The following is a 27,150-nucleotide window of genomic DNA, read 5'->3' on the forward strand; positions in this document are numbered from 1 at the left end:
CTTTTTTTCTTTTATTTTTGGAGACAGGGTCTTTCTCTGTCACTTGGGCTGGAATGTGGTGGTGTGATCATGACTCACTGCAACCTCAAACTCCTGGGCTCAAGCAATCCTCCTGCTTCAGCCTCCTGAATAGCTGGGGCTACAGGCATGAGCCACCACACTCAGCTACTTAAAAATTTTTTTGTAGAGATGGAGTCTCACTTTATTGCCCAGGCCAGTCTTGAACTCGTTAATTCAAGGGATCCTCCCGCCTCAGCCTCCCAAAGCACTGGGATTACAGGTGTGAGCCATCATGCCCAGCCTGGCATTGTGTTTTTATAAGGAGTTGTCTATGCTATGGGAATACATCAGTCATCGTGGTTTCACTTCAAGATGGTGTCATACCAGGCACAGTGGCTCATGCCTGTAATCCCAGCACTTTGGGAAACCAAGCAGGAGGATGGCTTGAGGCCAGGAGTTGAAGACCAGCATGGACAACATAGCAAGACCCTGTCTCTACAAAAAATTTTAAAAATTAGCCAGGTGTGGTGACATGCACCTGTTGTCCTAGCTACTTGGGAAGCAGAGGTTAAAGGATTGCTTGAGCCCAGAAGTTTGACGCTGAGGTGAGTTATGATCATGCCACTGCACTTCAGCCTGGGTAATAGAGCAAGACCCTCTCTCTAAAAAATAAAAATAAAAAAGATGGTGTCTTTCTTGCCATGCAACAAACTGTTTTCCTACATAGGTGTCACTGCCCATTCAGGATCAGTGGAACGCTAGGACTGGCAGGTGATGTAGGCAGATACAGGTGAATCCCACTGTGGGGATTCCTGCTGGGGTGACCACAGTGCCTGGGTTGTTTAGGCCTTCAATCAGTGGGAGGGAGTTGGGGAAGGGGTTGTTACCAGGCATGGGCCTGGGCCTGGCAGTCAGGATACAGGAGGTGTCTGTGGCCCCTGGACTCCAGCCTCTGGCTGCCATCCTGATTGTTCCCATGTCCCATATGTTTCTCTTCTGTCCCAGGCTCAGTATACAAACTCCACATCCTCTGACTTGGAAGCTGCCCAGCCCTGAGCTCTGCCTGGGCTTCCTAGTCATACTTCCCAAAGATGTGACCGGTTTCCCTGACTTTGAACCTTGGCTCTGATGTCATGTAGTTAGTTGAGGCCAAAGGAAAACTGATGGGGACTGTTCATGTCTGTGTGTGAGCTGGAGTGAAGGAAGGTGTGCCTAGGCAGGGCCTTCGGTTCCTGGCAGTCCCCTCCCCAGCATTCTTGTATTTTCCTGCCGTGAATCTACTGGAGATAGAGATCTGGCTCTGTTCTGCTCTTCCTCTTCTCTCTGAGTGGCTTTGGGCATATCCATCCCTTGCACTGGAACTCCGTTACCTCCTCTCTACAGTGAGGGGCTAACTGATCTTGCAGGCCCCTTGCTCCTAGAATAGCCTGTGACTCTGACTCCCAGCCTCCTGTTTATTTCTGAGGCTTCTTCCCAGAATGGGTAAACACCTCCTCTTCTTTCTCCCTGTCTACAAGAGGCCCGCTTTTGGTCAGGGGAGGGGTCTGCCTGAAAGGTCATAGGCATTTGAATAATAGTAATAACATCAGTGAGCATTTACTGAATGCTTTCCAATGTGCGAAGCACTGTGCCCAGCATTTTACATGCATAATCTCTTCATTTTCCCAGCAACCCTATGATGGGGTATAGATTACTAATATTATTCCTGTTTTATAGCAGAAGAAACTGAGGGTTGGAGAAGTTATTACCTGTCCAAGGTTACATGGCCAGTGAGTAGATGACCCTATATTTAAATTCAGCTTGATATTTTATTAAAATTCCTATTCTGGGCTGGGCGCGGTGGCTCACATCTATAATCCCAGCACTTTGGGAGGCCAAGGTAGGCGGATCACTTGAGGTCAGGAGTTCGAGACCAGCCTGGCAAACATGGTGAAACCCCGTCTCTATAAAAAATATATATATATTAATATATAATATATAATATAAATATATATTATATACTAAATATTATATATTTATATATAAATATATAAATTAGCCAGATGTGATGGCACATGCCTGTAATCCCAGCTACTTGGGAGGCTGAGGCAGGATAATCACTTGAACCTGGGAGGCAGAGGTTGCAGTGAGCCGAGATTGCACCCTTGTACTCCAGCCTGGGCAACAAGAGTGATACTCTGTCTCAAAAAAAAAAAAATGTGGAGGGGATATTTCCAGGACACAGGAAAGGATGAGCCCAGTGACAGTATTGCTGATGCTGAGAGAAGGCCAAGGGGTGGGGTGGGCACTACCAAGGGTCAGCTGAGTAGACGCTGAAGTTCCTGACAAGGGTCCTGGTGCTGCTGAGGTCGCTGACTGGCAGAGGTGGAGAGCAGCAGTGTGGGAGTCAAGAGTGGAGGGGCTCTGCTGAGGAAGTGAGAGGAGAAAGCGGAGTATGATGGATGTTCACACTCACTGGGGTGAGGGGAGCCAGAGGGCTGGTTAGGGACCTGGAGGTGGCCCCTGGAGCATCATGGAATCCTCAAGGCTGTGCATAGGCAGAGACCAATGGCACCTGCTCCCTTGATGCCATCTTCCCCAGAACCTGGCTCAGGTGGGCTCCTGAGTACCTTCCCAAACCCCAAGAGAAGAGGCTGGGGTTGATTTGGTAAATTCTGAAGTACTTCCACCTGGTGTGAAGGGCCAGGGGTTGCAAAAGAAGCCTTAATGAGCTGTTTGGGATCTTGCATGGGCAGGGGGGAGAGGGTTAATAGGGGCTCAGCCCTAGGAATTGCAGCAGTGTGTAGGGGTCCTCTCTGGTTTGAGCTCCTTGGAGGGGGAGTTGTGATTTGATAGCATCCCCTACTTGCCAGGTTTGCCCAGCAGAAGTCCTGGTGCTAGCCTAGAACTCAGAGGCTGCAGGGCCTGAGAGGAGACAGAATTGGATTTAAGGCATATTTGATAGGTGGAACTATGGGTTAGGAGGTGCCAGGTCAGGCTATAAGAGGAGCATGGTTGTGGGGAGTTGGACCATGTGAGGTGTCTAGGTAACAGTGACTTAGGAAGGCAGCCCAGGACTGAGGATGGGGCCACTGGGGCTAGGAGCCCAGATTGGTCAGTGCCCACTGCCCCTAAAGCCCCCGGAACTATCTTAGAGCAGTTGAAATAGACGCTTGAAGAGATCCAAGGCATTCTAAAACTAGCTAGGCCCCACCCTTCTGCCATGAGGACCCCCAGGAGCAGCTTTGAGTGTGGCATTGGAATCAGACGAGCCTGGATTTGAGAAAAATGTAAAAGCAAAGTGAAAACCTCCACTTCTCTCCACACCCTGACCTTTAAGTTCTTGTATATTTCAGAAATGTGTGTGTGTGTATTTGTGTGTATATCCTTCTTATTGTACAAATAAAATAGATGCACTGCTCTAGACCTTGCTTTCATCCCTTAAATTATTGGTCACGTGGAAGAACCACCTGGTTCTTTTAGTAGTAGTCTATTATGTGGTGTGCTTTAATGTACCCAACTGGACTCACCTGATAGACATTAAGGCTAGTTTGGGGTTATTTTGATGCAGCAACAACCATACTTTACATAGATCCCTGAATGCTGGGACAATTATTTCTGCAGGATAAATTCCAGATACAAATTTTCTGGGTTGCAGTTGTTGTCTCTCCCCTTCTCCCTAAATTCTCCTTCAAAGAGATTCTGTCCATTCCCACTCCTGCTAACAGTGTATGAGAGTTATAAAATGATGATAGTAATACAGAGCTGTTGGGAGGATTAAATGAAATCATATGTAAAGATTTCCGTCGGTGCCTGCCATATCAGGGCAGGCTTCAGGGTTGGGGCTCAGGGCAAGGGTTGCATTGAGAATTGGATCACTTTGGACAAGCAACAAATAAAGTACTGGGTTGGGTTTCCTGGTCAGCTTGGAGGAGAGGTGGCAGGAACAGTGGTCTGATAGCTGCTGAGTACCTGATGTGTGCCAGACACTGAAACAGGGAAAGCGCAGTGAACCAGATCAGCTTGGCCCCTGCCCTGCCCTTGTGGAGCTAACAATCTAGACAGAACCAGTCTGCAGAGTGTGGTAAGTTCTACCAGCATGCTGCCACTCCAAGTCCCGTCTGACTGGGTCTCTCTCTCCTCTGCCCACCCTGCACCCCCTTCAACAGTGTACGTGATAGAACGGGAAAGGAAGATGGACAGCGGGTGTCAGGCAGTCCTGGCTGCTTGCTGGGCTGCTCTCTGCTGCTGCTGCCTCCTGGACAACTTGAACTGAGCAGCTAAGATCCGAGTATTTCCCTACAGCCCTGCTACCTCCTGTTACTGGAATAAACAACTACTGTTGCACAATTTCCATTTTCTTCTTTCTTTGAAAATAACTCACAGATTTTTAAATTTTAGCACCTTTCATAGGTGTGAAATGGTATCTCACTAATTTGCTTTCCCTGATTACTAGTGACCTTGAACATAAACATATAAGTTTTGGGCAGTTTGTACATATCTTGTGAATTGATTATACATATTCTTAGCCTGTCTTTTCTGTTGGTTTGTCTTACTGATTTGTAGAGAATTTCTATATATTCTATCCACTAATATTTGTCTGTTTTATGGGTGTGTAAATATCTTCTTCCTATCTGACTCTCTTTTTTTTTGGAATGGAGTCTTGCTCTGTTACCCAGGCTGGAGTGCAGTGGCGTGATCTCATCTCACTGCAACCTTTACCTCCTGGGTTCAAGCAATTCTTGTGCCTCAGCCTCCCAAGTAGCTGGGATTACAGGCATGCGCCACCATACCCTGCTAATTTTTGTATCTTTTTAATAGAGACAGGGTTTTGCCATGTTTTCCAGGCTGGTCTTGAACTCCTGAATTTAAGCGATCCACCTGAGATCCAAAGTGCTGGGATTGCAGGTGTGAGCCACCATACTTGGCCTCTCTTAATCTTTTTATGGTGTATTTTTCTAGTATGAGAAATTTTAGAAGTCATGTTTATCATCTTTCCCTCGTGCTTTGTATGGTTTAGTCTTTGAAAACTCATTTTCTATTCCAAGCTCATAAAAATAAGTCTATATTTTCTTCTAAAAATGTTTCAGATATAGTCGTTAGTCCACCTGATTTATTTATTTATCTATTTATTTATGTATTTATTTATTTTTTTGAGACCTAGTTTTGCTCTTGTTGCCCAGGTTGGAGTGCAATGGCATGATCTTGGCTCACTGCAACCTCCGCCTCCCTGGTTCAAGCGATTCTCCTGCCTCAGCCTCCCAAGTCGCTGGGATTACAGGCATGTGCCACCACACCCAGCTAATTTTGCATTTTTATTTTATTTTTTGAAATGAGGTATTGCTCTGTCACCCAAGCTGGAGTGCAGTGTCACGATCTCGGCTCACTGCAGCCTCTGCCTCCTGGGTTCAAGGGATTCTCTTGCCTCAGCCTCCCAAGTAGCTGGAACTACAGGCATGCACCACCATGCCCAGCTAATTTTTGTATTTTTAGTAGAGACAGGGGTTTCACCATGTTGGTCAGTATGGTCTCAAACTCCTGACCTCAGGTGATCCATCCATCTCAGCCTCCCAAAGTGCTGGGATTACAGGCGTAAGCCACCGCGCACCTGGCCCTGAATTTATTTTTTATCATGGGTGTAGGATAAGATTCTAGTTTTCTTTTTCCATCTTGGTAGTTCCAGCTGCATGTATTAATTAGATCATCCTGTTACCAAGCAAAAGGGGCTCACTGCCTGATGTGCTAGAAGCCAATTCCATGACACTGGGTTTTTGAGAAAAGAAATGCTTTTATTATAAGTTAACAAGGAGACAGGATTCCAGCTCAAATCTGTCTCCCTGTCCTGGCTTTAAGGCAGTAATTTTATTAGAAAAGGTTAGAGGGGTGGATTCCAGGATGAGAGATGGTTGATGGAAGGAAAGAAGAGGTTTGGAAAGTCCTGGGGCGTGTACAATAATCTCTTCATGCTACCTCTTGGATCCCATATGCAAATTCAGGGGAGGGGTTAGCATGAAACATGCAGTGAAAATTCAGACTGTGACATCATCAGCAGGCTCATTCTGTCCAAACTCCAGCTGGCCATATTGGTTCTAACAGATTTCACTCAGTTCTTTTGCCTCATAAGCAGAGGCGTTTCAGTGTTTCAGCAAGTTGTTTCTTGACTGCCATCTTGTAAACTCTGTTAGGGATTGGTGTCTTTAATCTTTGGGGCACAGTTTCAGTCCTTTCCCTATTAATCTGAGATGAGATTTGTCATATACCACGTTCCCATATATGAATTAGAATATGAGCTAGAATCAGGAATCTGGTGTGATGTGTACCCTCCTTCCACCAGCATGTGCATAAACACATACCTCTTATTCTTTTTCGTAATTTTCTTGGCTTTCTCGGCCTTTTACTCTTTCATCTGCATTTTAGAATGTGTGTTAGTTTCTACAGAAAACCATGTTTGGCTTTGATTGGAACAGCATGTAATTTATCAAGTAATTGGTGAAAGAGTTGACATATTTACAATATTGTCTTCCCACCATGAACAAGTAATCTCTCAATTTATTTTTGTCTTCTTTTTATGTCCTTTAAGTCTTAAAATTTTCTTCACATAGTTCTCGCATATTTTTATTGGTTTTTAAAATTAGATTTTTCTCCAGGTATAATTTTAATGTTACTGTGAATAGATTACTTTTTTAAAATGTTACATTTATTACTTGGTGGAAATAATTTATTCATTCCATTGGGATCACACATTAGAAAATTTTAGCCCATCTTTGTCACACCATTCCCTTGGGGGCAGTTCAGCTGTGAGGGGAGCAGTTCTTCAGTCTGTCCTATGCATGCTCCAGGGAAACCACCAGGGTTCTACAGAGACAATCATGGATTCCGTAAACGTAGCTCCAGAGTGTCAGGTGACAGACCACACAGAACAAACCCCCAATCCCTGCTTTTGCAGGGCTTATACTCTAGGGAGGGAACCAGACATTAAATAAACCCACAGGTAATAATTGACATCATACTTCCCTTTGAAGAGAAGAGACATAATGCCATGAAAACATACAAAAGGGGAACAATCTGGCATAGTCCAAGAAGGCTTCCCCAAGGCAGTGAAGTGAGCTAAGATCTGAAAGATGTATAGATGTCAATAGGCAAAAGTGTAGGAACAGCAGGTGCCAAGGCCCAATGGCAGGAAAGATGGTGGCTCATTTGATAAAGTGGAAAAGGAAATTGGTGTCATAGGCCGCAAGGGGACATTAGGAGCAGTTGAGAAACAGGCAGGAACAAGATGGAGGCTCATAGCCCAAGTTAAGGATTTTGGTATTTGTCTTGTGAGTAATGGGAAGCTGTTGAAGGATATTAAGCAAAGGGATGATATCACATTTGCATTTTTAAGAAATCCCTTTGGCTTCTGTGTGGAGAGTGGTTTGGAAGGGGGCACAGGTACACATGGTGATTATGGAGAGAAATGAATGCATTTGAGATATTGGGAAGTAAAATCAACCGGACTTGGTGATGGATTGGATATGGACATTGAGGAAGAAGGTAAGAGTCAGGGATGACTTCTGGGTTTCTGACTGGAACTGGGTGCCTGGTGGTGGTGTTTACAGAGGTTGGGAACAAGAGAAAGGAATCATGATTGGTTGAGAGAGAGAACAAACTGAGTTAGTTTGAGGTTTCAAAGTATCTATGAGACATTCAAGTGGAGCTGTCAGGTAAGCAATTGTATATAAACCTGAAGCTTGGAGGAGAGGTTGGGCTAGAGATGTCAATGTGGAGAGCCTTGGCATGTTGATGATCATTGAAACTGTGGCCGTGAGTAAGATCAACTTGGATGGAAATATGGAGGGAAAAGAAAAGATGGCAGTGTAGGGCTGAGCTTTAAGGAATTCTGGATGGATCTGCAAAGGAGTCAGAGAGAGAAAGCTAGGAGAATGGGATGTCCTGAGAGCTGAGTGAAGATGTATTGGGAAGAGAGGATTGATTAGTAACATCAAATGTTGCTGAGAGATTAGGTAAGGTGAGAACGCAAAAGTGTCTACACTGTTTTCACTGAGGAGGTGGACTTTTCTCCAGTTCTTGTTCTGTGAAGGAAATCAACAGAAGGAAAGACAAGACTGCTTGGAACTAGAAGACAGGGCTCCTCAGGCCTGGAGAAAGGCAGACATGTGTGTAAGCATGGAACAGGCAAGCTCACAGGTGCAAAGAACTAGCTGAGGCAGGAAGGCTAGGAACCTCCACTAAACTGGACAGAAGCATGCTAACAAAACATTGAGTTCCAAAAAGGTTAGACATCAAGTAAGGGAGTCAGGCTAATGTCACTCAGCTTTGAGCCTGAACAGAGGAGACATTGTTCCTCAAGAAGACTATGTCCTCTGCGGTAGCTGCTGGAGGGTCCAGCACATAGATAACCAAACAGATGACCATCCATGCCCTGGGGAGGTCCTTCTGAACAGTAGCAACAGTCTAGATCTTTCATGACCACCATTACAGATTTTGCTAATATACATCTTTTGAAAGGAAACTCTACATGCAACTCCAGTCTGGAAAATAGATACTATAGAATTGCTGTGGTTGAGGCAAAGAGGAACCACCCCCTACTTTTTATGAAAGCTTAGGGGCCTGAGGAATACATTTGAAAGCCCTTGGTCTTTGGGATTTTGCAGTGCATTTGGCCACGGGAGATTTGGGATGGTTAGGTTTTGCCCTGGAATGTCATTCCGGGATACTGCCTTGCGAGCAAAATCATCAGTGTGTTAACTGCTGGTGTATTCTATGAGGATCTGTGGATACTTTATTGCTGAGAAGTATTCCATTGTATTAGAGGTACCCCAGTTATTCATTCACCTGTTGAAGGACCATTTGGGTTGTTTCTACCTCTGGGTGATTATGAATCCATCTGCTATAAACATTGATGTTCAGGTTTTTGTGTGAACCTAAGTTTTCATTTCTCTAAGCTGAATACCCAGGAGTGGAATTTCTGGATCATATGATAGGCTTAAGAAACTGCTACTCTTTTCCAAAGTGGCTTTGGCATCGTGCGTTCCTATCAGTAACGAATGAGAGTTCCGGTGGCTCTGCATCTTTGCCAGTACTTGATATTGTCAGCAATTTTTATTTTAGCCATTCTGATTGTATGTAGTGGCATCTCATTGTGGTTTTAATTTGTGTTTTCCTAATAGTTAGTGATGAAGTCATGTGCATATTTGCTCTCCGTATATCCTCTTTGGTGAAGTGTTTTTTCAAGTCTTTTATCCACTTTCAAATTGGGTTGTTTTCTTACTGTGGACTTTTGAGAGTTGTTATAAATTTTAGATACAAGTCCTCTGTTGGCTGTGATTTGCACATATTTTCTCTGCGTCTGTAGCCTATCTTTTCATCCCCTTAACCGTGTCTTCCATGGAGCAAAAGTTTTCATTGTGATTAAGTCCAGTTTATCAATTTTTTATTTTATCACGTTTTTGGTGTCAGTCTAAGGACTCTTTGTCTAACCCCAGGTCATGAAGATGCTTTTCTATGTTTTCTTTAAAATATTTTACAGTTTTATGTTTTTCATTGAGATCTATAATCCACTTGGGGTTAGTTTTTGTATAAAATGTGAGGTTTAAAATAGCTGAGGGGTTTTGTGAGGTGTTCTGCATGCCATACCAATATTTTTCAAAATGCTTTCTCCAATGAATTGCCTTTGCTTATGTGTCAAACCAGTTAGCCATGTTCATGTGGGTCTATTATTGTCTTCTTCATTCCATTCCTTTGATCTATGTGTCTGTTTGCCAATACCATTAACCGGTTATCTTGACTACTGTAGCTTTATGTTAAATCTTCATTTTAGTCATTTTAGTTCTCTTTCCTTTCCATAAATTTTAGAATTTGTTTATCTTTATCTATTAAAAACTCCTGTTGGGATTTTTATTGAAATTGCATTGAATCTATAGATCATCATGGGGCCTAATGGGTATTTAAGTGGGATTGGTTGCTCACCCTTACATGCCATAACCTTTAATGATGGCAGGCAGCCTGCCCATTCATTTGCTGGGTTGTAATTATTCCACAGTTAAAGCCCCTAGTGTATGATTACATTGGTGTCTTTGGAAGTTGGCAGTAAATGAGGTATACTATTCATTAAATTGGGTAGGAACAGCCATTACAAGATGGCCAGTATGTTGAGGGACTTGTGGGCCGGGTTATGCTCTGAGTCAGGTCAGCCACCATCATTCACAACCGTGGTCTTCCTGTGCCTCACTTCTGAGCAGGTCATGAGCAAGATCATACACTGTTTGCTGCCATTGGAAAATCCTCCCTCCCTCGAGGTCTTTACACCGTCATCACAGGGTCATAGAACTGTCATGTACTAGGCATGATTAGGTTTTTTCTCTAGATTTTCCTTAATTTCTTCTGCCTGGTATATCAGCCTCATTCATAATTTTTTTTTTTTTTTTTTTGAGATGGAGTCTCACCCTTGCCCAGGCAGGGTGAACTTGGAGTTCAGTGGCGCGATCTCGGCTTACTGCAACCTCCACCTCCAGGGTTCAAGCGATTCTCCTGCCTCAGCCTCCTAAGTAGCTGGGATTACAGGCGCCCGCCACCACGCCTGGCTAATATTTGTACTTTTTAGTAGAGATGGGGTTTTGCCATGTTGGCCAGGCTGGTCTTGAACTCCTGACCTCAGGTTATCCGTCTGCCTCAGCCTCCCAAAGTGCTGGGATTACAGGTTTGAGCCACCAAGCCCAGCCAGCCTCATTCATAATTATTCCTCCAAAAGCTGCATTAGGGATATGTTCATGATATATGTCATGATATAATGAACTGCTTCCTCCTCCTACTGTAGTAATGTCACCCATGACATTGGGTCTTCAGCACCAGAAAAACTTTCCTTTTTTTTTTTTTTGAGATGGAGTCTCACTCTGTCGCCCAGGCTGGAGTGCAGTGGTGCGATCTTGGCTCACTGCAAGCTCCGCCTCCTGGATTCACGCCATTCTCCTGCCTCAGCCTCCTGAGTAGCTGGGACTACAGGCGCCCGCCACCATGTCTGGCTAATTTTTTGTATTTTCAGTAGAGACGGGGTTTCACGGTGTTAGCCAGGATGGTCTCGATCTTCTGACCTCATGATCCGCCCACCTCAGCCTCCCAAAGTGCTGGGATTACAGGCGTGAGCCACCGCACCCAGCCCAGAAAAACATTTTGTCCTCTTCTCAAGTGTATTTTGGGGCTTCTCATACTTGTCAGCCCCTTCCTACGCTTTGATCTTGACAGTGACATCTTCCCCATCTCACACCATGGTCCTTTGGTCTATCTGAGGCAGTGGCATTACAAGACTCTAGCAGAAGAGTGGGTGCTGAGGAACTGCTTATGCACTCATCCTGTCCCGAGTACTCTTCCCCATTACTGCCCTTCAGTCCCCCACCAAATCTGGCTGGTGTCAAGATCAAAGTAAAACTGCTGTCTACTCTAAGCCAAATACAAAACAGTTTGTTTCTAAGGCTTGTCTTCCCCTCAGGGTGTGGAAGATTGCTTGCTAAAGTCTTGTGTAACAGAAAAGAGGACATTGCCCCCATAAACTATTTGAGATTCCCTTTTTTATTTCCGTCTCTCACCAGTATGAGAAGCTCTTGGTTTTCTCCTCAGGTTTACAAAAATAAAGTGAATTATTTAAGTCTGACTTAAATTATTATCTGTACGTCTTTCATCTTTTATAAACTCATCTGGATAGAACCCATCCTGTCCACAACAAGCTATTGAGCCCCACAGTTACCTTGTGGCATTTCTGTGGATGTGCGCGTCCCTGCAGTCTTGTGGCTTGGATTGCTCACTGTATGATGTTTTGCAAGACCAAGCTTTGTACATGCACCTGGACCAGCAAACAGGAATGTACACGCTGCACCAGCACGGCAGGCACCTCGGTTCTTTAGCAGTGCTGTAAACATAGACAATGGCCTAGAAAATTATGAAAAATAGCATTTGAAATGTACTATATGATCTCACTATTTAAGAAACGCCACGATGAAACTTTCCTCTCTAAATTGAGAGCTTGTATTTTTGACCTGTCTTAATGATATTAACTTTGTTCTCATTACAACATTTTCCTGTGTTATCTAAGGCAGTAGCTGTACAACTCTGTCTTCCTTCCCATCCTGTAGGAGAGGAAGCAGAGGCTCAGAGAGGTCAAGTGTCTTACTTGAAATCATCCAGCTCTGGAAGAACAGAGCCAGGACCTCGGCTCAGGTCTGCCCAACTCCCAAGTTGGTGGCAGGGACATGGGGAAAGTGGGCCCTGGTTTTAACCTCTTCTTTTGTTGGTCATAGTTTTTTAAAAGCTCTCATTTTCTCTATTTTATTTAAATGGGGTGATAACCTTCTTGTAGAGTAACATGGTCTTTACTGGAAAATACCAAGCACTTCTGGGTCTCCAGCCACTTGCCCAGGAATTGTCAGCATCCAGCACTGGAGCTGAGTTACACACGAGGGAGGATGACACGCACCCGGGCGTTCCCTCACACATGCCTTGCTCAGGCTCCTCCGCAGCCACTCCTTCTCCCGCACCCTCATGTGGAAGGTGGAAGTGTGGCGGGTGGTGGCTGAGGGGCATTCACTCGGATGTTGTGACTGTGGACAGAGTTCACTCCATATCTCAATTGACTGTTGGACCAGGTCATTCTGAGGCGATGGGCCCTGACTCTCCTTGGGACACTCTGAACAAGGAGAAACCTAGATCTGGACCTAACACACAGATCTTGGATTTAGAAGGAGAACTGGGGCACAGAGAATAGGGAGGCCTTTCATTCCCTTGATGCATAGCCACATTTCAGGTCACATGCAGCCAAGATGCTGTCTGATTTGAAGCGAGCCTGATCTTGTGCAGTGAGCACTGGGCCAGAAGGCAGGAGGGTGTGGTGACAGGCCAGGACCTGCCTCTAATTCACTATGTGACCTCAGTCAACTTATTTCCCTTCTTTGAGCTCAGCATCCTCTTACCAAAAAATGACTGGCCAAGGTGGTCCCCAAGGCAGTTCAGACTGTAGTCCTGGCATCTGGGAAGTTCTCAATTGTCTCTATCTACAGTCAACCCTGTCCTGGTAGCCTAGCAGGTCTTGCCCAAGGATGAGACCACAGGCAGTGCTGGCGGTGCAGCCTTGTCAGGCTGGTCCAGCATGTCCATATCTACTAGATAGATTTTGTTGTTTTTCCAAAAACTGTGTTATTGGGTCTACTGTTCACAGGACTGATTGGGGGTGAATGAGATGATTCATTCACCTGGGGTTCCCTAGGCTTCATCAGTTTCTCAGAGGGCTTGGTCTTGGCCCTGGGATAGCTGCTTGGTTTTGTCCAGGGGCAGCCTCCCTCCCAGGATGCCACTTCAGGATGGTGGCAAATGCACTTCTGAAGACCTACGAGCAAGGACCCATCCACAGCTCGGCAAGCCCTCACCCTTTCCAGACCAATCCATGTAAACGCCCGCACCTGTCTGGAGAGCAATGGCAGCCTGAATGCTTGTTGGGTTGGGCTGCAGTCAGGTGAGACACACCTTGGTGGGTGAGTTGGTTGGCCAGCTCCTGGTCTACTTCACCTTGGAGTGGGTATCTTGGGACTAAGCTTCACAGAAAAGCCAGGCCAGAGCTGAAGCTGCAGGAAAAGGAGGAAGGAGGAGTAGGGCAGGAAGAGAGGTTCGGGAGGCCCAGGGAAGGCTCTGAGCTTAGTAGGCAAAGGCAGCTGCTGTTGTGGAGCCTGGGCCAAGGCTGTGCTGATTCTGTCAGCTCCATATCCACCTCCCTGTATAAGAAGGGGAAAATGGAAGAGGTTCCTACCTTCTCCTATCTTACCCTTCAAACAGTCTGATGAAAACTACAGACCCTTGATTGCCTCTGCCCAGATATTCCCTGGAAGGACAGAAGCTGGGCTGGTCCCTCTGCTGTTCCTGGTCATCCTTCGCCCTATCACTCTCCCACTCAGCACACGGACCTGGTACTTACTCACTGGCCTTGAACAAAGGCACAGTGGCATTGCCTTTAGGACATTTTGTTCTCATCAGTGTAGCCCCTTTGCGCTGGGTAGTAAACGATGCCACTGCACTTGCACATCCAAGGAAAGCTGAACTGAAACCATAGCAAGTTGAATCTTCTCTCTCTCTGCCCCTGCAGGAGCCGTCTCATGGCTGTCTTGACGTTTTTACTTATTGGGAAAATGCTTAAAGATTTTCCCTTCCCTTCCTACCTCTGCATCTGAGCAGTAAAGGGCTATTGTGGATCCTTTGAAACCTCCCGGAAGGCTGGTTGGCCTCCTTCTGTCGGTCTAGATGCCCAATGCGGGGCAAGGGCAGTTGAGCAAACTACAGGTCCTCCTGCCCCTGGCAAAGCCATCATCTCCCCTGGTGGCACTTTTTGGAAGGTGTGGTGATTGTAGTTGTCTTAGCAGTTGAGGGCCAGCCCTGGGTGCCCATCGCTGGTCTGGGTGATAAGGGGCCACGGTGCTGCTTCCTTACTCCTGGAGCAAGAAGGCTGCAGGCATCAGAACCCTCTGGGAGGCTCTGGTCTTTCTGTTTGCCTTTCCCGCCTAGCTCTCTTGGGTTGGGACTGGTACAGACACTTGCAAAAACAAGAAGGACCTAATAAGGCTCAATTACCATATCAAGGCACTCGATTAATCATTTACAAAGTCCCAGCCATGCAGATGAAGGTTTCAGATGCCAGAATGGGGCTGACTGAGAATTGGAGCCTTCACCTGAGAAGGCCTATACTCACATTTCCTGCAGGTCATCCCTGCCCTGACCTCTATGGAAACTGGAGCCCCACTTGCCCATTGACTACCCGGAACCAGGTTTCTGAGTAGCCCATGTGAATGTCACCTCTGGGAATGTACAATACAGTAGTCCTAGATCCTGGGACCAAGGGGACTACTGGTTGGTGTGTCTGGTGGCCAAAGTGGCAGTGGGCACTGGTGGCCCTGGAGAAGACCCCAGGGCTTGTTGGACAGGCCTGGCATCGTCCATCTATCTTTTCTGCTTCCAGCTTGAAGGCAAGAAGGTGGGAGGTGCCCCTGCCAGAAACTGCTCAGCTCTTCCCAAAGCTGCTGCGCACCTGAGACCCAGGGCTTCCTGGGCCTTTCTGACCTAGCCTGGGCTCCTGGGTCACATCTGTGTGCTCACGCACCTCTCCCTGCATGTTCCCCACCCCACACTTGTGTTTGCATCCATGTGGCAAAGCTCTGGGTGCCTGCCCCTCTGCAGGCCCCACGTCAGACTGGGGCTGAGAATACTGAGGGTTGATTCAAAGGGCTGACTGCGGGCAAGAGAGGCAAGCCAGTGCAGGGTCCCCTGGACCTGACCCCCACTCCACCTGTAGTCCCCTAGGAATAGTCCCTTCTTCTCTGGGGCTGGTTGAATAGGGTGGTCTGAGACACTAGATAGCGAATGAGGGACGAGCCTTTTGGCGCTGATGCTTATGGAAGGAAGCCAGTCCTTAAGACCCTGCCCGCGTCAGGAGCTGGAACCCAGCTCCGGTCCCTAGACTGGCCACAGGGGGGCACTTGATCTCCAAGAAGCAGCTCAATCTGAGCAGCCACAGCAGGCACCAGAACCTCTTCCCAGGTTGGGCACTGACTGCTACCAACGTGCCCAGAAAGGTGGTGCCTGTTACCATCCCAGCACCCCCCACTGCTCTTTTAACCCCTCTCCCTTTTTTCCGTCTTTTTAAAAAGGTTTATATTTTTAAATAGCATTCCAATTACAGAAATTGAGAGAAGAATTGCCGAGATGGTAGTTTCTGTAAACAGTTTAACATCTTACGTAACCATAGTTCTGCCTGCTTTTTGTCTTCTGCTTGGCTGTAGAGGAGGCAGTTGCCAGGATGGCCCATCTCTGGTTGTGAAACACCTGGGTTGGGGCCACCTCTGCCACAGCTCCTGCTGGGTGACTCGCACTGCCAGCTAAGCCTCAGTGCACAGAGGGCCCCGGGCTTCAAGTACTGAGTGGCCCAGGACCCAGGTAGCATGGGGTGCCAGCCAGGAGAGTGCACGAGTTCTCAGGCAGAGTCCCCCATTGGGAAGTGGGGAGCAACGGGGATGGTAGCAGAGCAGAATGCCAGGAATGGTGAGGCCCTGGGGTGGGTGGGGATCCTGGGGCAGAGACTAGGCTGTGCAGCTCAGTGCACCCTCTGGAGATGCAGTACCCTGAACCCTGCACCTAGAAGATGCAGTTGTAAAATTTCTGGGCCCCACCGCAGGTGCTCTGAAGAACTGTGAGGGCTGCCTTGGGGGTTTCTCCTGCGCTAGTCATCCCTGCTTTGGGTGACTGAAGCAAGGAAAACGCAGGTCACTCCCACCTCCAGACCCGCGCTACTCCCCATTGCCCATCCTCCCAACAGCCCAGGAGCAGAGATTCTGTCCTCAGCTAAAGGTGAAAAGGTCCTAAGGCTTTTGGGAAACTTGGTGCTCCAGGAAATAAGTGACTCGGGTTTCTAAGTTATGTGTGGGCACTCAACGCCCCTGTCATGGCTGTCACAGCCCTCTGGTTTGAAGTCCTCCATTTTGTAGCTGCTGTTTCTAACCTCTGTCAGCACTGCCTGGGAGTAATGAGCTCAAAGTCCCTAGTTCCCCACGTTTCCAAGTATGTTATGTGAAAGCCCTGGCAAGAACGAACCTGATTAAACTGGAGGAAAAAGGTGGAGCAAGCAAGACTAGGACGTTTTTATTTCCCCAGTTAAGCTGCCTGAGGTTCAGGGGCTCTGACAGGTGAGAAAGGCATGGCCACCGCCTCAGCCCTGTCTCTGGAGGCTGGGGAGAAGGGGAAGCAGTGAGGAGACTGACTGATGTCCTGATGCCCATGCCCCACACGGCGGTCATGAAGACTGAGTGGCCCCATGTCCAGAAAGCCCTCAGCACAGGGCCTGGCACTTGTGAATACCTCAATAAATGGTAACTTAAGAGAGCCTGTGAGGCCCCTCCCACTGCAGCCAGCCTCCAGCTGAGTCTCTGGCCTGAAGCCCAGGGATGGCCTGCACATGAATCAAGCAGGCTATTTCCAGAGCTAGCAGGGGAGGGGCTTTCTGTCCCAAGGGCAGGCGAGCCAATCCTGTGACAGGGAGAGCACAGGGAAGGGGTTATTCAAGGGGATCTGCATGCCATTGTATTCTGGTTTCCCTGTCCAGAGCTGCCCATGCAGGATCCCGGGGTGGGCAGGCCATCCAGGCAGATGGAAGGGACACTCTGCCTGGGGCTTTCCTGCTGCAGTGACCCCAGGGCCTGGGGTGGCCAGGCTTCAGTGGGTAGGGTAGGCTCTGGCTGGATGTGAGAGACGACTTTGCTGTAGCCCCAGTCACCTCTGTTCTCTTTCTGATCCCTTTTCTATCCCAGTTGGGTATGAGCAAGCCTGGCTTGCCAGAGGCTTTAGAGCCATAAAGGCCTGGGTTCGGATCCTGCCCTTGCCTCTGCCTCGTCGCATGTGCTTGAACGAGAGACTTAAGCTCTCTAAGCCTCGAATTCCTTGCCTGTGAAGTGGGAATGATGGTAGTATCTACCTCAGGGTTGCTGTGAAGACGAAATCAGGTACTTGACCTTAGGAGGCCTCAGAATAAATGAGCCATTCATCCTCTCCCTCTGAGCAGGCTTTCCTGGTGACGGGCATCTAGACCCAGACCTGTGCTGCTGAGTGGAGCCAAATGCAAGTGGACTAGGATTAAACCTGTGCCATAGGAGAAGGAAAAGGAATATGTCCGTGCAGTAGAGGGCAGCTGATACAATGGGAGGACCTGGAAAATCTCCCTACTAACCCACTCAGCATGCCCTGTAATAGCAATGACACCAGGCTCCAGAGAGAGGCGCTGCCGAGAGAGGTCTAAAAACAGATATAAAACACAAGAAAACTGAAAGAAAACCCCTAAAGGACTGGCTTAATTGATAACATTCATGCATTCATGAACTTTGGAAAAGTGAAATGCTTACTGCTTATGAGTTTGATGACAGTGGTTGTTTTGAGATTTTCAGTGGCCACAGATTGACTAGCAGCCATTTAAAATATGTCCTTATGGGAAGAGAAGCTAATGCCGCAAATCAGCTAACAAGTAGTGGGTAGTTGGGGTCCTTCTTGACCTATGGATTTGTTTAGCACTCAGATCTCTCGATAGAGCACTTGGCCATGACAGGGCTCAGGTTTCCAACTCCATTTGGAGGAAAAGTGAGCATGCTAGGCTCAGGAAGACACCACACAGGCTCCAGCCGCCCCATCCCACTCAGCCAGGTTTTCATCCCTGCCTTCCTTCATCGTTTATGTCAAGGTATAGAGGTTGGGGGCACATTCTGAAATTGTGTATTGCCCAGGAATGAAAAACCAGGGCTCTTGATTATTCTTTAAGGGTTTAAAGCCCCCCTTTAAAAGGAGATTTTAATTCCCTTTCCTGTTATTCTTGGGTGATGGGTCAGCTGTATCCCAAGAAATGACCCCCAGTTCCCCTCCAGGGGGGACGACATGCTACCTGGTTTACAAACCAAGTAGGGTTGGCCAACTCTGGTTGCCTTGGCATGGGGCCATTCTGCAAGTTCTCTAGTACTTGTCCCTGTGAGGGTGAGGGCGTCCTGAGTCTGGAGTGGCAGGAGGGAGAAAGCAGCTGAGCTGAGCCATCCTCCTTCCATTCAGCAGCAGCAATGGCAGGAACACAGTTTCACCAGTCTGCTCAATAGTTTTCCCCTGCTGTAGCCTTCCTGTGGTCCTGGGAGGCTAACTTTGCAGGGCCTGGGGTTTGCACCAGTCCATTCTCACCCTCTTCCCTCTTCTCCCTCCAGTGTATGTGGTAGAAGACCAAAGAAGAGATGAGCTAGGACCATCCACCTGCCTCACAGCCTGCTGGACGGCTCTCTGTTGCTGCTGTCTCTGGGACATGCTCACCTGACCAGACCAGCCCAGCCGTCCTGTCCTGCCAGCTCTGCTGCCACCTCTGACAGGTGTGCCTGCCCCCATCTCTTCTGATTGCTGTTAACAAATGACTAGCTTTGCACAGACACCTCTACCTTCAGCACTATGGGATTCTAGATTAGTGGGGGTTGCTACTGTTTAATTCAGTGACTTGATCTTTTTAATGTCCAAAATCCATTTCTTATTGATCTTTAAAGATGTGCTAAATGACTTTTTTGGCCAAAGGCTTAGTTGTGAAAAATATTTATAATTTTTAAATTACACATTCAAGGTAGTGGCCAAATGTAACACATCAATCATGGAATGATTTCTCTGCTAACAGCCTATATGTTTCAATAAATTTGTCCAAAGCTCAACTGTCTGTCTAAATGATTCCAGGTCTAAGCTAAGCTACCTGGAGTCTGTGCTTGTCTCCTGGACTGTTACCATGTCTAACTAACTACTCATCTGCTCACTGAGGCTTATAAAATGTGGGTATCTATCTCAGCTAGTGGCCATCATCCAATGTATGACCAGCAGCCAATCTACCTTTTTATTCTGGTGGTGATGCAAACAGTGAGGGTGCTACAAAGAAGGCCAGTTCTGAGGGCCAGGTGTTCTCCAGCTGGGTCATGGGCTCCCGGCCAAGCTACTCTCCCCGTAGTCCCACTCAGAGATAGGCTCAGGGAGGAGCATTTGCCACATCTTGCACCTGCCTTTACCCAGAGCCTAGGAAAGGGCCTTTTGGTAACCAGGGGCTGCCCCTGGAGTGGCTTCCAGGCCTGCTCCCTGGAAACCCAGGAAACTACAATTACATGGGGCCAGCCAAGGTTTTCCTTTTTTTTTTTTTTTTTGAGATGATGGAGTTTCACTCTTGTTGCCCAGGCTGGAGTACAATGGCGTGATCTCGGCTCACCACAACCTCCCCCTCCTGGGTTCAAGCAATTCTCCTGCCTCAGTCTCCTGAGTAGCTGGGATTACAGGCATGTACCACCAGGCCGGGCTAATTTTGTATTTTTAGTAGAGACAGGGTTTCTCCATGTTGGTCAGTCTGCTCGCAAACTCCCAACCTCAGTTGATCTGCCCACCTCGGCCTCCCAAAATGCTGGGATTACAGGCGTGAGCCACCGCTCCTGGCTGAAGTTTTTCCCTTCTGGATGTCCCCTCACCCCTCACCCCAGCTCGTCAGCCGTGCCACTCATCTCATATTTGGCCACAGGGTGGCGCCAGGCTGCCATAGCAGCAAGTCCGATTTTCCTCCATCAGCTGGCCCGCCCAGCCCAGCCAGCCCGAGAAGCCGCAGCTGACAGCTAGCTCTCTGCCGACTCTGCCTTCCCTCCAAAGCAGTGGATGTGCTGATGATAAATGTTTACCAGTGCTCTCTTTAAAAAAAAAAAACAGCCATGTTTTGTTGCATGTCCTGTGTCTTATTTCTGATGTCCTGTGTCTTATTTCTGTGGTGTACGTGTTCCCACCATGCCATGGCTGATTTCAAGTTACCAATGTGATGTCACTGACTGGAGCTGGGAAGGGCAGCACAGGACCTGACATCATGTGGGATTTCTACCACCCAGACACAACAGAGCCAACCTCACAGATCACAGCCAGTGCGCAGATAGAGCACAGATGGTGGTCAAATGTAGTAATTAGGGATGCATTTTGAATATTTATTGTCCTTGTTTTTAACATAATTTGCAAATTTACATAATTATAATGGCTGTGTTTGACAACTGGCTTGCAACAAAATTCTTGAAAATTGAATAATTGGCCCACCTGGGCTGGGATGAGCCAGCTGGATCACACCGTTGCCCCCTCAGCCTCTAGGAGGCCTCAGGATTATGGCGTCCATCTTATGATATTGGCCAAAAGGAGACAGTCTTGGAGGTGCTGCTTACTGTTGAACTTCCTTTTGGAATGTATGGGAGAAGGCAGGGAAAGGAATCTTTAGGCAGACTGCCATCCAGGGACTGCTATTCTGTTCACTGAGATTCAGCTGTGAACGTCTGTTCTTTCTTCCTCTTCTGTCTACTGCATGCAGGCCCGGAAGCTGAGCGTTAGTCAAAGGTACAGGAAGGGAAAAGAGAAGAGGGCAAGGCCCATCCCCCAAGAAAGGAAGGGCTCTGATGCAGAGGGAGCAGGAGCTGAGGTGGAGACGGCCACTGCCTCTCTCACCCTCTGTTCCATCCCTCTGCTCAAGAAAACCAGGCTTAGCAGAGTGGGACAGACGCTTTTTATTGGTCTGGCTGGCGTGCCTAGTGGAAAGCTCAGGCAGAGCTTCCTATCTTGCCCTGGCTCCCATCTTCCCTCTCCTGGGAGTTCATCACACATCCCGAGAGGGAAGAGTGTCCTGGGCAGAGGTGGCAGGCAAAGCCGGGTAAAAACTCCAGGGCTGGGAAGCAAATGGGGCTCAGAGTGATGCAGAAAATGTGATGTTGCCAGGCCATCCAAATAAAGCATCCATCGGGGCAGAGGAGAAGCTGTTTCCCTGCAGACACTCCTCTGCCCCCACCAGGAATGGGAGGGGCAGGAGGAAGAGCTTCCCAGAGAGGCTCGCTACTGGGCCCTTCGTGCCATCAGCATCTCCCGGATGTTGTCCTCAGCTTCCTTAACGCTTCGCTCCAGGTAGGACTTTTTCTGCTGCAATATGAGAGACAGACAAAGGTTAGGACCAGAGTGAATGGGCCGGGCTGGAAGACACAGCTTTGATGTCCAATGGTTATGGCTTTTCCTTTGTGACGGGCGACTTTCAGGAGTATACTGCAAGCCAGGTACACACACCTGCCCACAGTGCTCCCCTCACCTCCGAACCATGGGTGATCACGGGCAGGCAGCAGGGAGAAGATAGCTTTGGTAGAAGCAAAAGTGCTCTGTGGAAGACAGGCAGTAGCACTCTTCCCCCAGAAGGAAGCAGACTCTAAAAAACAGGCGTCTCAGTACATGAAGTTATCCCAGACAGACAAAGGCCAGGAAATTCCAGGACAAAGCTCCTGTCCGTAACAGACTATCTCCTCTCAAGGTTTTCCACGGCCTGGGCCAGGCGCCTGTAGCCACTGCAGCTATAAAATGGATGGTGCATGCTCTGCCCTGTCCAGCAGGAATATGGGCTGCTGTGAGGGCTGTGGGGCTGTCTCGCATCGCACTGAGTGGGTGAGTCAGAAGGCAATCTGCTTTTCTAATGAGACTGCTGCCTGCCAGGAATCTGGGACACTGAAACACTGAGGAAAGCAGACCTTTTGGAGGCTTACCTTCTACTCCATCTGGGTCCTAAATTAAAAATCTCGGCTTAGACAAAGAACTTTCACTACTTTCAGGAGCCAAGATTTCAAAGATTAGTCAAAGGAAATGATGTCTGTACATTATTTGCCCTGTGCTCACCCCAGAAGTATGGTGGTTTTACCAGTGGTCCTTGCCCTGAGGACATAGTTGTGGCTGTATTCCCAGTTAACAGACATGAAATGAAGCCTCCGTTTTAGAGGAATCCTATTCATGTCCTGAGGGAATACTCAAAATTATCACCTCCCAGGGCATATGTGACTGAGCCACACTGGAACCAGTAATACAGTCACCAGGCAGCCCAGGCCCTTCTCTCACCTCCACCCCCTTCACCCAAGCACCTGTTGATTCTGTTCCACCCACTAAAGTGCCCACAGGACTCAGGGAAGCAGGGAGAGTTTAGGGCAGAGGACAAGTGAGCTCTCTGTCCAATTAATTAGTTGTTTGTATGTTTTATTTATTTTTGAGACAAGGTCTCAGCTCAGAGTGCAATGGTGCAATCACGGTTCACTGTAGCCTCTACCTCCCACCTCAGCCCAAGTAGCTGGGACTCTAGGTGCACTGGGACTATAGATGTGTACCACCATGCCCGGCTAATTTTTTTTTTTTTTTTTTTTGTAGAAATGAGAAACTTCAATTTTTTATTTTTTGTATTGCCCAGGCTGATCTCAAACTCCTGGACCCAAGCGATCCTCCCTCCTCGGTCTCCCAAAGTGCTGGCATTACAGGCGTGAGCCACCGCGCTTAGCTATTTATTAAATGATACATATAGAGGCTTTTTCCTACAGAAGCCAAATGTGGCATACACAAATCTTTATCAGTTCTTCCATGAACCTCTGATTCCTGTCTGTCCTCTCCTTGCTTCAAATTTCCTTAAGGCTAGAAAGAACCCTCTTTACTCATCTCCCATCTGTCCTAAGTTGCAGAGAATTCCTTGGAACACAACAGGAGCTCCATAAAAACTCATGGCCAGACACAGTGGCTCATGCCTATAATCTCAGCACTTTGGGAGGCCAAGGCGGGCAGATCACCTGAGGCCAGGAGTTTAAGACCAGCCTGGCCAACATGGCAAAACCCTGTCCCTACAAAAAAATTAGACGGGTGTGGTGGCGGGCACCTGTAATCCCAGCTACTTAGGGGCTGAGGCAGGAGAATCACTTGAACCCGGGAGGCAGAGGCTGCAGTGAGCCAAGGCCGTGCCATCGCACTCCAGCCTGGGCAACAAGAGCAAAACTCCAACTCATGGTGACCATGATAACCATTCAATCCAATGCCTGCAAATGCATACTGCTGCTAAGGAATTTTAATTACATTGCTAAACCAAATACAGTCCTATCACTGTGATATCAGAGTGGGAATTTAAACTTCCTTTGATAAACAACTCTTTTTTTTTTTTTTTTGAGACGGAATCTCGCACTGTTGCCCAGGCTGGAGTGCAATGGCGCCATCTCGGCTCACTGCAACCTCCACCTCCCGGGTTCACACGATTCTCCTGCCTCAGCCTCCCAAGTAGTTGGGATTACAGGCACACACCACCACGCCGGCTAATTTTTTCTATTTTTAGTAGAGATGGGGTTTCACTGTGTTAGCCAAGCTGGTCTCAAACTCCTGACCTCGTGATCTGCCCGCCTCGGCCTCCCAAAGTGTTGGGATTACAGGGGTGAGCCACCGTGCCAGGCCGATAAACAACTCTTAGACTTTAACTGTGGTGAGCTGAAAAAAGGCAAATACTAGTAAGCCCTGACACACACTAAAGAATGTATGTCCACTGGGTGTCACAAAGAGGGGAGCAATAGCTCGGTGCCATACACCACCTGGGCACCCTGTGGACCCCATGTGAATGCAGGGGAAAGGCGAATGGAATAAGCCCACTTCTCCTCCTACAAAAGTCAGCCAGGGCCCAGGGACTCTGGTCTGTTGCATTCAATCTCTGCCAACTTGCTGCCACAGCTGGCAAAATCATAAACTTGGAACATCAGCAAGAGCTCTTCTGCCCTCCCACCCAGACTCCCCAGCCACTCAGGCTATACCTCTCAGCTTTAAAAATTCCTTCTTCTGTAAAATCTCTGCCTTCTAACACTTTGATGAATTTTACCACTGCATATCCTAAAGTCTTCAGGTTTCCAAACAATGATGCAAATTAACATATCTATATTTTTGTTTTGTTTCTAGAAATGGGGTCTTGTTATATTGCCCAGGCTGGCCTCAAACTCCTGGGCTCGAGCAATCCTCTTGCCTTAGAGGCATGTGCCACGGTACTGCCTTCATCTTTAAATTTTTAATTAGTTTAAATAAACGTAATAGACATTTCTTAAAAGAAAAAATTCCAACAGGACAGGACATCCCTAACATAGCGGACCTTTCTAACTGTATTTCAATAATTCCTGTCTCAGTCCCCAAGCATATTTAAGCCCAGAAGACTCTCATCATAATCAAACCCAGAACAAGGCACCTGTTGTGGGTTGAACTGAATTTGACAAAAAGATATGCTGAAGTTCTAATCTCTGGTAATTTGGAAAGAGGATCTTTGCAGATGTAACTAAGTTAAGATGAGATCATATTATATTAGGGTGGGCCCTGAATCCAATCATTAGTGTCCAAACAAGGTGCTGTGAAGACCAATTCGTGGTAGCTTCAAATACAAGTAGAAAACCAAGTAGAAAACCAACACAATACCTGAAATGAGGGATGCCCCCAGACATCAATTCTACCACAATTATTTGGGGATAAGTATGATCCTAGCTTATAAAGTTTTAAGGGCAGTTACCCAGGCCTCTGCAATTCAGTATGGTCAGAGGCGTGGCGGGATTGGTCCTGTGAGTGCAGAAGAACCTTGGGAGGCCTCTGTCTCCATGGGTGTCTTAGTCTGTTTGTGTTGCTCTAAAGGAATACCTGAGGCTGGGTAATTTATGAAGAAAAGAGGTTTGTTTGGCCCACAGGTCTGCAGGCTATACAAGCATGGTGCAGCATCTGCTTCTGGAGAGGGTTTCTGGCTGCTTGCATTCGTGGTGGAAGGCGAAGGGGAGCCACCTGTACAGAAATCATGTGGCCAGAGAGGAAATGAGAGAGGAGGTGCCAGGCTCTTTTCAACAGCCAGTCAGTGAAGAAACGAAGCGTGAGAACTCACTCCCATGAGAATGGTACCAAGCCATACACAAGAAACCCGCCCCCACAATCCAAACATCTCCCACCAGGCCCCACCTTCAACACTGGGGATCAAATTTTTTTGTGGGGGTTGGGGGGGTCTGGGGGTACCAAATTTCAACATGAGACCTGCCAGGGGGCAAAGAAACCCTATGCACACCACAGCAGGGGCATCCTTCATTTCCAGTGCGGTGCTGTGCTCTTGGGTAAGGGCACTAACCCCATTTAAAGGGCTCTGCCCTCATGACCTACTCATCTCCCAAATGGCCACACCTCCTAACACCATCATCTCAGGAGTTAGGATTTCAACAAAGACTTTAGGGAGAAACAACTATTCACACCACAGTACTTTTCAACTTCCAAGAAGCCATGCATGCATGGTCTTGGTTTCAGCTAAATCTCCGACCTCACCTCCAACAACTCTTCCCCGTCACTCCTTCAGCTCCAGTCACACAGGCCTCCCATGCTGCTCCTCCAATCCACCAGGTATGTTCCTGCCTGGCCTTTGCCCTTTGCTGTGCTCTCCGTGTAGAAGTTCTCTTCCCCAGATATTCACATTACTCATCCCCTCACTTCCTTCAGGGCTTTCTCAAATGTTACCTTATCTGCGAGGCCTTCTTGAGTACATGCTGCCCAACACTCCCTATTCTCCTCACCTTGACTCTTCTCCAGAGCTCTTTCCACCACAGGAAGGACAAACTGTCTGGCTTCCCTTATGAGACGGAAAGGTCCACAAGGGCAGGACTTTGTTCTGTCACCTGATACAGTCCTACTGTCTAGAAGAATGGCTGGCACATAATAAGAATTTAATGTTTGTTGAATAAAGTGCTTTAGTGTGGGAAATGACGCCTTACTGATGTACACACACTTTTTAGTTTTCCCTCCCAACTTGAATAATCAAGGAACGCCCAACAGAAGAAGCAAAGGCAGAAACTGACCATTTTCCTTCAAGGTGGTTTTCAGCTTTCGGCATTGCCCTCTCACCCCCTGCCCCTGGATATACACAGATTTAAAACTCCAACCTATCACTACAAACAATGTCAAGTATTTGAGGTAATGAATATGTTAACTAGCTTGATTTAATTATTCTACATTATATTCTTTTTATTTTTTTTTGAAACAGGGTCTTGCTCTGTTGCCTAAGGTAGAGTGCAATGGCATGATCTAGGCTCACTGCACACTCTGCCTCCCAGGTTTAAGCAATTCTCCCATCTCAGCCTCCCAAGTAGCTGAGGATTACAGGTGAGTACCACCACACCCAGCTAATTTTTCTATCTTTAGTAGAGACGGGGTTTCACCATGTTGGCCAGGCTGGTCTCGAACTCCTGGCCTCAAATGATCCACCTGCCTCAGCCTCCCAAAGTGCTGGGATTACAGATGTGAACTACTGCACCCAGCCCACATCATATTTATAAATCGTAATACTTTTACCCCATAAATTTATACAATTATGAATTACTGATTTATAATAAAATAAATAAATAATAAAACTCAAACGTTACAGATCCCAGTGGGGGCTTTGGATCTGGCCTTGCTTCCACAAACAGAACACGCCCTAACAGGCCTTTATGCTTTATCAGGTCAACTTGCAAAACTAACAAACAAACCACCCCAATTTCCCATGTCCTGGACTCTGAAATCCTTCAGGAACTGCTCTATCCGATGTCAGCCTCAGGGCTGCTAGGAGTGACATTTGAAATCCACACTTACTACCAGCAATCCTGGGAGGGCATCTGCTGATCTCACTGCAGCATCTTTCTGTCTTGCCGAGCAATTTCCCTCAGAATGCTTTCACAAGGGAAGTCTCTAGTGGCATCAAACCACAAAGCTCTGGGTGCAGCGACATTCTTGTGGGCCCTTGCCGTGATGACAAACCCTGAGATTTCCTGT

General features: G+C 47.5%; 2 protein-coding genes across 3 annotated transcripts in view; one reads left to right on the plus strand and one right to left on the minus strand.

The window, feature by feature from the left end:
• Positions 1 to 19,220, plus strand: part of CYSTM1 (cysteine rich transmembrane module containing 1) — a 68,688-nt gene extending 49,468 nt beyond the window's left edge. For both annotated transcript variants that reach the window (XM_057302419.2, XM_057302418.1), the window contains exon 3: positions 18,735 to 19,220. In XM_057302419.2, coding sequence (XP_057158402.1) covers positions 18,735 to 18,841 — 107 coding nt within the window. In that variant the 3' untranslated portion in view covers positions 18,842 to 19,220. The remainder of the gene's footprint in view (positions 1 to 18,734) is intronic.
• A 1,263-nt stretch (positions 19,221 to 20,483) lies between these two features.
• The window catches only part of PFDN1 (prefoldin subunit 1), a 60,044-nt gene continuing 53,377 nt past the window's right edge, over positions 20,484 to 27,150 (minus strand). Inside the window, exon 4 of the mRNA XM_008954561.4 lies at positions 20,484 to 21,480. Coding sequence (XP_008952809.1) covers positions 21,397 to 21,480 — 84 coding nt within the window. The 3' untranslated portion in view covers positions 20,484 to 21,396. The remainder of the gene's footprint in view (positions 21,481 to 27,150) is intronic.

The sequence above is a fragment of the Pan paniscus genome, chromosome 4 (assembly GCF_029289425.2).
Source record: "Pan paniscus chromosome 4, NHGRI_mPanPan1-v2.0_pri, whole genome shotgun sequence".
Lineage (NCBI taxonomy): Eukaryota > Metazoa > Chordata > Mammalia > Primates > Hominidae > Pan > Pan paniscus.